The 12,532-nt window shown below is 43.1% G+C and overlaps 1 protein-coding gene across 1 annotated transcript in view; it reads right to left on the bottom strand.

Annotated features, from left to right (window-relative positions):
* Positions 1–12,532, bottom strand: part of LOC144728474 (band 4.1-like protein 5) — a 44,168-nt gene that overhangs the window by 11,318 nt on the left and 20,318 nt on the right. Inside the window, exons 10-16 of the mRNA XM_078607959.1 lie at positions 12,028–12,097; positions 11,449–11,618; positions 11,091–11,197; positions 10,830–10,860; positions 10,497–10,524; positions 9,900–9,985; positions 2,179–2,372 (exon numbers count right to left, since the gene is read on the bottom strand). Coding sequence (XP_078464085.1) covers positions 2,179–2,372; positions 9,900–9,985; positions 10,497–10,524; positions 10,830–10,860; positions 11,091–11,197; positions 11,449–11,618; positions 12,028–12,097 — 686 coding nt within the window. The remainder of the gene's footprint in view (positions 1–2,178; positions 2,373–9,899; positions 9,986–10,496; positions 10,525–10,829; positions 10,861–11,090; positions 11,198–11,448; positions 11,619–12,027; positions 12,098–12,532) is intronic.

Raw genomic sequence — 12,532 nt, 5'->3', positions numbered from 1 at the left:
TGGACGGACACACGCGCGGACACACGCGCACAGACACATGCGCACAGACACACAGACGCACAGATGTGGACAAAGCAGTTACGTACACACGCGCCTCGTCGTGAGTACACACAGTTCAAGTAAATTTATTAGGTATAGCCCTGTGAGCCATTCGGCTCTTGAATCGGGTGCAACTGCAAAAAAAATATGAACAAGAAAACATCTTAAAGTGACTATGTGACTATGTGCAAACAGAAAATCCAAGAAAAAACAGCTAAATATTGCAGAAAAAGCACCGTACACCAATGCTGTGTGCAAAAATCCCAGTGGGATGCAAGTCAAACAACAACAACAACCACAAGACAACTTAGATTAAGGCAATCAGTCACGGACGAGTACAACCCCTGGTAAACTTGTAACGTTTGGCCAACTTCAGTCCCGACGGTTCCAACCACATGCCACGGTTTTCCCAACGTTGGCATGTTTACAGGGACGTTAAGGGTGCACAATAACACGTTCAGAAAAGCACATGCAAATCCACAAAAGCCCTTGCGAACAATAAAGACATGTAGTTGTGCTCACCTCGGAACATGTGTGCTCGCTTTTAGAAGGATTAATTTTAGTGTTTGTCACAATTATTTAGAATTTTTTGATCTTTTCATATTTCTAGGAACTGTGGTGAATAACATTTCTGTGTAAGGTACTTCAGAGAAATGGAATAATCAGTGGCTTGTATGAGTAACTGTAATGTTTTTGCTATTATTGTATTCATGTAAAAGTCGGGGAAGGTTATTAATCCACCTTGAATGCAAGAAAAATTACCGAGCCATAATTATATTTTTTTGAAAGCCGGTTTCAAATATACTGTAGTATTTTTTATATTCTTTGGGTCTTTTGGGTCTTTCGGTAAAGCCACATAGATAGAAAAGTCAATGTAGTGTTTGTTTTTTACACGCGTGTTTACTAATACTAGTCTTGTGTGAAATATCTAATTAAATGAACAAAGACTGAACATTGTACATTGTAGGTGGCATGACACGTGCACTCGTGAAAAATCAACTGCAGGTCTCCGGCAGGGGTTGGTGGGGGGGGGCATTTAAACGCCCTGCACAAGGTATCGCCCCAGTAAACATGGAACTTTGGGCCAACGTTTGTCCAACGGTTCCAAACCACGTGCGAAAGTTTGCCCAACATTGGCATGTTTGCGCAGGGTACAGGGTTTCAGCGGTGGCGGTGTGCACCTGAATTAATGTTCAGATATATATATTTGAGGTGTATCTGTCACCAAAGGGACGCTCGCGCCGATGGTTCGTCTCTCAGGTGCCTTTCACCTTTGCCATGCGTGGAAAGAAGAGCGGCGGACAAAGAATACAGAGGAATGGGGAGGCAACGCAGTGGCCCAGTGAGTTCAACACGAAGTAAGCTTTTGCGACCAATATTATCCGTCATGAGAGATTTTTTGGGTTAGATTGCGTACATGTGTCATGAAACCCGCCACCACCCGACACAGACCAATTACTAAGATTTGTGACGTAAACAATACACGTCAATTCGTTACTAATTCAGCACGCCGGTGTGTTGGAAAGTACTCGAATTATAATTGTCGTGGGTTAACTCTCCAACACTCCATTGTGCTGAACTAGTCACGAATTGCCATGTTTTGTTGACATGACAAACCTTACTAATCGGCTGTGTCGCCGTGGGGGTGGGTTTAACGACACATTTATATTCATGCGATCCAACCCAACCACCACCAGCTATCATGTGGTTTGTAGTGGGGGGGACAAAAAAAAAACTTTACTCACGCACTGGAGTCGTGTACTCCAGCGGTCCCCAACCATTTTGGCACCAGGGACCGGTTTCGTGGAAGACAATTTTTTAACAGACCAGGGGAGGGGGGTCATCATTGGGTCTTTCCCCATTTTCAAAGAATCTCTCCAGCGACGTTTGTTTTTTACTCATTTATGGCTACTAGGGGTTAGCAGCTTGTGGGCTCACCAACACTGTGGCTGAGACAAGAGCGCAGTGCGGGAAAGAGGCGCGGACGGAAGTGCTCAATAATAAAACAATGTGGCCGGGCACGTGCGGACTCACTGCTCTCATCTCCTGCTGCTGTGCGGCCCCGGTTCCTAACAGGCCACGGGCAGGTACCACTCCGTGGCCCCCGCGGGTTGGGGACCCCCTGCCGTACTCCCTTACCTGGGTCTGCAGCCATCCGCTTGGTGGGTGAAGCCACTGAATGGGGGAACCAGTCCGGCACGAGCGTCTCTGTGGCAACAGCGGAGGCGGCGGCGTCCAGCGCGGCTGCTTGCGGGACGACGACGACGACGTTGGCGTCGTCATTGGCCGCGACGGGCAGGTCGCTGTTGTTGCCTGGGGTGAAAGAGGGGCCGCTACACACAACACAGACGGGGGTCAGCTGCCCCACTGCTCCCGCAGCAGGCTGCTCGCAGGGCACGCCGCCTGGCTGGCATGAGATCTCGTGGGCTGCTGTTGCTGCTGGCAGAAGTCTCCACTGCGGTGTGGTGCAGAGGCAGAGACCCACCGTTGTAGCCTTAGCAGAGTGGAGCAAGTGCTTTTAGCGAGCGCCTATGAAGGCTGGCACCGGCAAACGAGAGGGTGGGTGGCCAGCACCACAAAAAGACAAAAAAGGGCACACACACACATCCTCCCCTCCCCCCAAACCGAACTTCAACTGTCATGAACCTGCCAAACATGTTTTTAAATCTCCATTTTCTTCTTCTTCCCGTAGTTTTGCCCTGAAAAATGGTGTTTTAACAAACACGAAGGCCAGGCTTGACCAAATGTATAAACACACTGCCACATTCCAGACATCAGTCGTGAATCCATAACCTTTGCATAGGAAAGCACCATCATAACACACAGACTGCCTTGAAGCCCTTCGTCAAAAAGCATGCAGGAACCAACTGCTAAACACACATAAGTACATACGCGGCAGGCAGTTTCTCACATACGATCGCCCACTCAAAAATTCAAAACTACTGCAACACAAAACCAAGAATGTCGCCGATTGCCCCGAAAGGATTCAGGTTTACTTTAAAAAAACACACTGCAGATTATCTGTGCAAAAGCACTTCTGTAGAGGAATGTGGGCATGCCAGAAGAATAGCCGCGTACCTTGAGAAGTTTCTCCTTTTGAGGTGGTATTACACTATGAGATCTCTTTTACCAGTGGCAAAATATAATGGTAGGTTTTTACCCTTTTAACTGGTACAAAACTGACACCTTTATTCAAGGCATCATGTTTGCAATGACCACAACACAAGTAGTCAATAAAGCAAACAAAAAGAAGCAACTCTGACAAGGATAATAATATGCACTGTCCTTAAAGTTGATTGGCCCACACCCGAGACGGCTTTCTTAAGAGCCTAGTCCCCATTGGTGGTATTAGTCAGGGTTGTGTCAATGTTAAAAGTTTAGAATCGTGGTCAGTGGAACGTGATCATTTTTTACGATGACATTAAATTATATGCCACAACAGCTTCCTACAGAATCACATGTTTTTAAAAGTGTTGTTAAATGGGTGATATAAACAATTGGGACAGAGTGTGACTTTGTTAAATCACTGTAATTTGTTTATAGTTCGCTGCGTACTTTAATTCAAGGTTATTACTTATATACAGTGTGCCAATGCAATTATGTATGATGGAAAATATAATAGAATATTTAATTTACGGGCAGACTCACATTTAATATTTTATTTTTCAACAGTCACCCCCCGAACAAAAAGAACATTGCTTTGTAACGTTTAACACAAACACGGCGCTTCGAAATAAGCCCAGTGCAAGATCGATGCAACTTGTTGGAGCTCTCAGTGTAAACACATCTCAAACTCCCCTTGCAACGACGCAGCACATTGTCTGTATGTAGGTTAGTAAAAATACATGCAAAATTAAATGAAGAGAAACATATACATTTTCAACTATGCATCCCCAAACGCACAAAGCAATGTATACTGCTTTTATAGTACACCGTTACATTTAAAGTGGTTAGGTGTTGATTCAGCGCCATATAAATCTGGAAGACCCACACCCTCAGTGAGGAATAAACACAGTTAAGCTCGGAGGCCAGAAGTAGTCCCACACCTCTAATACCACTCTCTCTCGAACCTGACTTTCACTTTAGTACTTTCCCAGATGACACCTGCATCAAAGAGCACCCGATTCACTCTGAGCAAGATTTATACAAGTCCTCGTGCACAGGTGCTTCGTGAAATTAGAGTGCATTGGAAGGGCATGGATGACAATGCTAAGGTGGCTGCTCTACTCAGGTAGAGGAGGAATGAAGGAGTTAGAGCTTTAGTAGGGGCTAGATGGTTTGGACATGTGTTGAGAAGACAAAAATAAAGATGTAATTACACGGGCATTGGAGGATGCTGGTGCAGGGCAGCAGTAGATGGAGACCTAGGATGATATTAAAAGATGTGGTGGAATGAGATATGAGAACATTGGATGTGACTCGAGAAGAAGCACATGATATAGGTAAATGAGATGAAGAAAATCTGAGAAGCCATGAAATAATGAGACCTGTGGCTTAGGAAAATGAGTACAAGTGGCTTGCTCAGTGCAGGCACCCAGCAGCAAACACCCCACAAATCCTAGATTTGAAGCTTTAGAATGTATGAACCCCACCAATCAATTATTCTGAAGATGCCTGCATTACAGAAAAAAGCACACATCTAAGCAAAATTTCTAAGAAATACACTCAAGTGTTTCTATAAAGCCACAGGGTAAAATCGTCACCTAAAGAGCCAATGCAAAATATATTTTTAACATCCGCTGACTATTATATTTAGCAGTGGACAATGTGAATACATGTATCAGTGGAAGGATATCAATATAGAGCTAGGAGTACATTAAATGTGAGTATACTTGATAACTGCTAGTAATATTGTACATTGAAATTAGTCAGTAGTCACTCGTCCCTCCATTCAAACATTTGCCAGTAAGAAAATAACTTAAATGCAAATAGTTTTTTTCATTGAAATATATTTGTGTACGAGTGAAAATATAACAGCGAGTGGAATAAAGCAAAAATGTGACCAAAATTAAATGTACTATGTAAAAAAATACCCTTCATAAATGAACCGCTGTGAATCCAAACATACATTACTGTATGTAATTGCACAGCCTTTTGTCAATGCACTGCTGGATGATTTAGACCATACTTCACCATGCTGATCACTGCGCGTTCAGTGCGAGTTGTTGAAGGTGGGGAGCAGTGACATAGGAGCATACAAGTACGTTGCAAAACTCTTAGTTCTTTCGGTAAAGTCACGTGGGTAAAAAATGAAATTAAAATTTATAAAAAAAATAATAATAAAATCACGACGTTTCGGAGACAACACAAGTCTCCGTCATCAGGTGGGACCGTCACAGCCAGATTAGCTGAAAAACTCTAACAGATAGGTGGAATTCCTCCCCGTAGAGGGCATTAATTCTAGATTTGAAGCTTTCGTGACTGCAAGGAATCATCTTCTTAGGTTTTTTCGGTAAAGTCACGTAGAAAGTAAAATAAAATAAAAACAAAAATCACGACGTTTCGGAGGCAACACAAGTCTCCGTCATCAGGTGGGACCGTCACAGCCAGATTAGCTGAAAAACTCTAACAGATAGGTGGAATTCCTCCCCGTAGAGGGCATTAATTCTAGATTTGAAGCTTTCGTGACTGCAAGGAATCATCTTCTTAGGTTTTTTTGTGTGTTTTCTTTTTTTTTCGTTTTTTCGTCTACGGGGAGGAATTCCACCTATCTGTTAGAGTTTTTCAGCTAATCTGGCTGTGACGGTCCCACCTGATGACGGAGACTTGTGTTGCCTCCGAAACGTCGTGATTTTTGTTTTTATTTTATTTTACTTTCTACGTGACTTTACCGAAAAAACCTAAGAAGATGATTCCTTGCAGTCACGAAAGCTTCAAATCTAGAATTAATGCCCTCTACGGGGAGGAATTCCACCTATCTGTTAGAGTTTTTCAGCTAATCTGGCTGTGACGGTCCCACCTGATGACGGAGACTTGTGTTGCCTCCGAAACGTCGTGATTTTATTATTATTTTTTTTATTAATTTTAATTTCATTTTTTACCTACGTGACTTTACCGAAAGAACTAAGAGTATGAATCCTTGCAGTCACGAAAGCTTCAAATCTAGAATAACGTTGCAAATTTATATTTTGCTACACTGCCCTCTGCTGTCCACCAGGTATCTCCGCGGTGTATAACAACCTGCTGGGCAAGGTGGTCACCCACCCATCCGTGGACTATCCAAGCTCAATCTTGCAAATCCAGGTGATTTGGTCATAGGCCATTACTATAAATACAGATATCATTGGCAAGTTATGTACACATTATGCATTTATATACATATATCGTTGGAAAGTTAGGTATACTTTATGAAAAGAGCTTGTTCTGTTCTTAATATAACATTTCCATTCAAAAAATATATCCAGCTTTGGCATTAAAGCCATATACGGAACACGGTTAAAACAACAAACTCATACATCCATCCTACCCTGTAAGAACTGCAAAGCTGTTAAAAGAAGTACAGTTGAGTAATCAGCAACCTTAAAAAATAAGATGGTTCACAGCACTGCACGATGCAAGTTAAATCTTCCTTCAAATGTTTCTGATCGCATTTCAACAAATCACAATGGTACATTGTCTACAATATGATTGCAGTGCAATCAAAACTCTCACGAAGCTAAACAAATAAAATGTCTCGTATAAACGATGTGTGCTTGCGTTTTTTCATTGCACCTTTGTTTATCTTTTCAACTGCTCACCTGAAAAATGACAAAGACGAGAGCTCGCTGTTTATCACTACACTGATTCCCAAGTATGATTGTGCCAATACACAAAGCTAGCTCTGGCAGGCCACAAGTGCCACCGGTCAAGGATTAGCACTGTTACTGTGCCCACATCTTGATGCACTTTCCAAGCATTGACAGGTTTGACAGCTTACACAGTTTATTGTGCCTTGCTTTGGGAACCACACAGATTTTTGGAAGACCGATACCATTGACCATGTAGCTACCTCATCACTATTCACACATAACACAGCACATGTATGCATGTTGAACCCCTTTCGCACCATATGTAGCCAACCGCGCTAAATGGAAGTGCGGGTTAACAGATCTCCTGATTATGTGGGGGACGAAGGGCGTGGGGGTGAGTGGGGTGGCTTTTATAAAACCTTAAATCAACCTCAGCCACACAATCACGATACTCCAATACCATACCAAACTGCTTCTGTTACATATGGCCACCTTGGCTCGCACACAATACAACACAGATTTTGTAGAAAAAATAGTTGAGTATTTCTCAGCTAGACTGTGATTTTGAAACATGTTTCAAAGACATTTGTTATTATCATCCCTTGCTTTTAAGTGTTAAAGGCAGAAGTTAAGCAATTTGTCAAATTATATTTGTGAACACCTACCTTAGAAATAATTGCTAAACATATTAAAAACTTCAAACAAAGAGCTCAGAGATAATCCACCGAACTGGAGGAAGCAAAATACACTGCACTACATTGACTCTGCAAAAGTTTTGTTTTGAGGTATGTTTAGCTCACTGCAAGTTTGAAAAACAAGATTTTCCGAAGGAAAGGCTGGCCTTGTTCTTGAGCAATGCCACTTCGAGCCATGTACAGTAGAACCTCGGAGATCGAACGCACCAGAATTCGAACAAATCGGTGTTCGAAAGGCCTTCTGGAACGAATTAAGTTCGATCTCCGGGGTACCACTGTATGTTAAACAGCAATAACAACAATACAGTCCTGGAGTATGTTTCTTTCTACAAGTAGGAATTGTTTGCACATAAAAGTGTACATGTTTTCCAATAAGTGCTGAAGGAATATTCTACATGCACAACCGAATGAGTCAGCAATGCTGAACCTGTGCACTAACTCGTCTCTCCGTCTTTCTCATTGAAAGCTTAACCATTCTACATGTTTCTCCTTCATTCGTATTTAGTTTGGATTTTTGCTTTTCGCCGCATCATCACATCCACAGTCATCCTCAGAGCTCAGTGGTGGGGGTGGGCTGGCTGTGAGCGGATCCTCCGTGATAAGCGGGCCCGGTGCCTCCCTGGTTCGGGCCCATCCCGTGACCCCACTCCTCTCGTGCGGGGTCAGAGTTCACCTGCACCCTGTTGGGCTCACCCGCTGGCCTGCGTTGAGGTTCACAAGTGGGGTCGTTGGGAAGGGTTTGTTAGTGCATGCTGGCTCCTCCAATCCAAACGATGCCAATGGTTATAACGCAGCAGGGTACTGCTTAGCAAGTCAAATGTGAGCACTGTGAACAAGCGGAGTGGGGGGTGCAGCTGCAGCCGGTGAGCATTAGCATCATAATTGATTCTAAAAGCGAGCACTAGCAGGCGTGTGCGCATGCAACCATCAGTGCATTTTTCCAATCAGCCATTAATAGAATCACTAGATTGGCTTGCACATTTATGGCCTGTTGTCATTAGAAAAGATCAGTCAAAACATTGCAAAGCATTTTAATGGGTTAATTAGGGGCAAAAGAGTGCAGGCATGAGGCACTAAAGAGTGTATTTTGATTTGATGTCGTGCACACATGCAAATGTGTATTTTCTTATGGGAATGTTTACATACTGAGGTGCTAAGAAAACTAATTTGTTTGTTAAAAAGTAATTAACCATGCAATTATAAAAGTAAAAAATGCTACCTATTTGACTACACATGCAGCATTCCCACGAATGAGTTAGGTATTTATAATTTTGTTGTTTTCTAGCCATAAAGATACATGCTTAAATCTAGCTGTTAACATAATAGTTGCCCATTTAACAGCAGAGTAAATCATCTTCACCAATTAACAATACCGCTCTGCGTGATCAGCAGGGGGCCAAACAATCTATTCTTCGGTTACAAAAGCAGCAATCAGAGGACATTACAGCCAGACAGAAAGAGACCCACCAGGTATTTGAAAAGGACAAAATGCCAATACAAAGTAGAGCAGCGCTCACCACCAACACCACCACCACTTACTACAGCATAGAGAATTTGGCGTCCACCCCTGCCAAGCCAATCTCTGCTTGGCAGGTAGTAAGCCAACCAAGGGACACCAAAACCAATCAATCTGGAAAAAGCCACCAACAAATCAGATGAGGGCTGCGCAGAAGCCAGAGGGGGGGAAAGCCACCACCAAAAGACGAACTGGCCAGCCCCCCCCCCCACCTCGACTTTCACATTGGCAAAGCGACACGCGCACACTCACAATTTTACTCTCTCTCACGTACAAACATCGCAGAAAAATCATGTCGATCGGAGAACAGCATGAGCGAAAGAATCAGCAGCCACAAATCGAATTGAAGCTTAAACATTTCAACAGTTCTAAAATACAATGTGACAATGTAAAACTTTTGGAACCTCATTTGCCAGTAAAAATATTATAATTGGTTTTTTACCCTTCTATCTGGCAACAAAACTGACACCTTTTTTACAAGGAGTCATGTTTACATAGACCACAATACCTGCAGTCATAATGCAAACAAAAAACATAACTCTGATAATGTGCACTGTCCTTGTCTTTGAGTTGTGCGCCTTTTGGCGTCATCTGGTCCAACCCATGTGAGACTAGGCTCTAAGGAAAGCTAACTCGGGTGTGGACCAATCAACTTCAAGGACAGTGCATACATTATCAGAGTTATGTTTCTTGTTTGCATTATGACTGCAGGTATTGTGGTCTATGTAAACATGACTCCTTGTATTAAGGTGTCAGTTTTGTTGCCAGATAGAAGGGTAAAAAACCAATTATCAATGTAAAACTTGTAATAACACCAATCCTGCATCACAATGTGATTTGCAAATATGTGTGAACATTATAGAATTCCACAAATGTGCTGAAATAAAAACAACTTGCAGGAGCTGGTTAAAGGCTACGCACCGAGGAGGGTTGCTGGCCTGTTGGTTGTATTCGAGGTGCGTGCCTCCTGCAGGCAGAGATGCAACCTCAGAGAACGAGGACCCAGGCTGGGACCGAGGATGAGAAGGCACAAGGCAACAAAAGAAAAGGCACCAACAAAGACGTGCGCAATTAATTTACAACACTCCACATAACCAATCAAACGTGAAAGGCACTCCGCTAAACATGTAACATTTCAGCAGTAAATTGATGATCACAGTTCAAGTTTGCAATGATATTATAAACAGTTCTGGGAAATTGTAATAGCGTGGCAGGAATTGATTTGCATCGTGGTGAATTTCCCGATAGAATTCTGCAGAGTTTTATTAGACCTAGGCCAGGGGTTGGCAACCAAAATAACAAGAGACATTTTTTTCGAATTCAGTAAAGAATAAATATTGCAAGAGCCGCAATTCACGTGGTCCTTACTAAGTAATGTCACGAAGCAGTCCATACAGAGCCGCATACGGCCACGGAGATGCAGGTTGCTGATCCCTGACTTAGGCTGACTAAGAAATGCTGTACAGCAAATCCAATTAAGTTTGTGGAAAAAGAGTGGCAACTCGAGTTGAAGCTCACCTGTTTATTTGCTGTAACAGTCGTAATGCTGCAAACGCGGAGAGGAGCAAGCACATGAACAACACATGCTGTGGTTAGAAACAAGAGAGGACACACTGCATCGTTCACTTCAAACATAACCCGCAGCACCTCTCACCGTTGAATTGTATGCAAGCGTAACAGCAAAGAAAGCTGGTTACCAACAAGTTTGTGTAGCAGTACAAATCAGTGCCCCACTCACTACACATCACCATGTGGCTTGCAAAAGGAAACTTTAATACGCCCTTCAGAATGAGGCTGTTGCACAATAGAATTTACGTTAATATTATCTTTTGTGGGTCAGAAAAAACTAACCTTTTTGCAGGAATTCTTTGCACAGCGTTAACTGCAAAATAGAAAGAACATTTGAAAATGCAAACCAAGCTCACCAACACAATTTGCTTGATAAAAACACCATGAATTCTAGAATGTTCTTTTCAATGGGGATACTATAATGAACCAATCTAAGAAACCAAAGTGAAGTCTGTGGGTATTCACTTTTCTTCTCGACATTTTTGTGAGTAAATTTGTTGAGTGCTGCTTTGACAGACTATTTTTTTTTTATTTTCCACTTACACTTTTGGAAGGAAGGCCTGCGGGAATAACGCTTGCTTGGCCTGCGCTCAAATGAGGTGGAGCGGCGCGCCTTGCTCATCCTCGTTGTCTGGTACTCAGTACGCCCACTGCCGACACACCACCGTCATCATCATCATCAAAAGTCACGAACCGCCACTTTGTATTTCCACAACCATCTTCCAAGAGCTGTCGTAGCAACGTTCATTGCGCCAAACAATCCCGTACGTCAAACAGGCCGCCACAGCTGGCACGCGATTTGGTGTTTCCTCCGGTGAATCGCGACCTCTTTCTGCCATGGCAGAGAAGCGAGGAGCGAGGAGACTGACCAAAGAAGCGCACGTGTGCCACGAACCCTGACCTGTAGCGGAAGCGCGATCCCATGCGGATGAAGTCCTGCCTCTCTTTGGCGTTTTGTGTCGGGCCGCGCAGCCGGAAGAAGGCGTGGTGCTCCACAGCGCACTTCCACAGGTGCTTGCAGGCCTTGGGGTGGTCCATGCGGAACACAAACTTGTGCTCGTTCTCCTTGCCCTGTCCGCACACACAGCGAACTTACTCAACGCGCTCCGGCAGACTGTATAGCAGCAGGGTAAAATTGAAGTTTCTGTTCATTTGTAAAAAAAAAACTATTTCTTATATATATTCTTATCCCTATCTCTCATGTATGTTTTTAAAAATAGCTAGCGAGATTAAGATCATTGAGGAGTACTGTAATTTCCCAAAATATATTTTTGTTATTAAATATTACAGAAGTGATATAAAAACTTAAATGAAAAGTCGTATTATAATTACGTACAAATGTATTAAGAATGTTACGCAATTTTTAGCATGGTACACCCTGCCAGTGACACGACATTACTAACATGACCCAAGCTTGGGAAATATTTCCCATACCTGAGAAAAAAGGATCGTGAGCTCTCCGACTGAGTACATTACTCACCTGCTCATCATCCTCCACAACGACCAGCGTCAGCCTGTCCCTCTTAAAATCCAAACGCGTGATCTTGGGCCTGCAGAGAGCACATTGCATTATCATCACTACTTAATATTTATACCGCACCACTCATGCAACACATGCCCTTTGGCAGGAGACCCCTTGCGGCAGCTGTCAAGGTGAATGCAGCAGCAGCTAAGCTGCTGCATGATTGTGCCAGTAGCAAGATGAACTTTGACCTCTTCGGAACAAACAACAAAAGACAGCACATGACAGGCACTCAAGCTCATGAGTAAATGTCTGGCAGTTTCGGTAATGTACGACATTCCAGAGAAGTGACATACATTTTTCACGTGTTGCAAAAATGGCGTAGACGGTGGGAAAGCACAGCTAGAAAGCAGATCATACGGAACTTCTAGCATTTATAGCATGTATTGCCTCATTCGTGTCACAAACCAATGTAAAATGTGGTTTAAATCTATGTCTTTAGTAAGTGAGGAATTAACTATTT

This window comes from Lampetra planeri, chromosome 2, assembly GCF_965212315.1.
Source record: "Lampetra planeri chromosome 2, kcLamPlan1.2.h2, whole genome shotgun sequence".
In the NCBI taxonomy this organism is placed as follows: domain Eukaryota; kingdom Metazoa; phylum Chordata; class Hyperoartia; order Petromyzontiformes; family Petromyzontidae; genus Lampetra; species Lampetra planeri.
The sequence above is the reverse complement of the archived record's forward strand: the minus strand, read 5'-3'. Positions and strand labels throughout refer to the sequence as shown.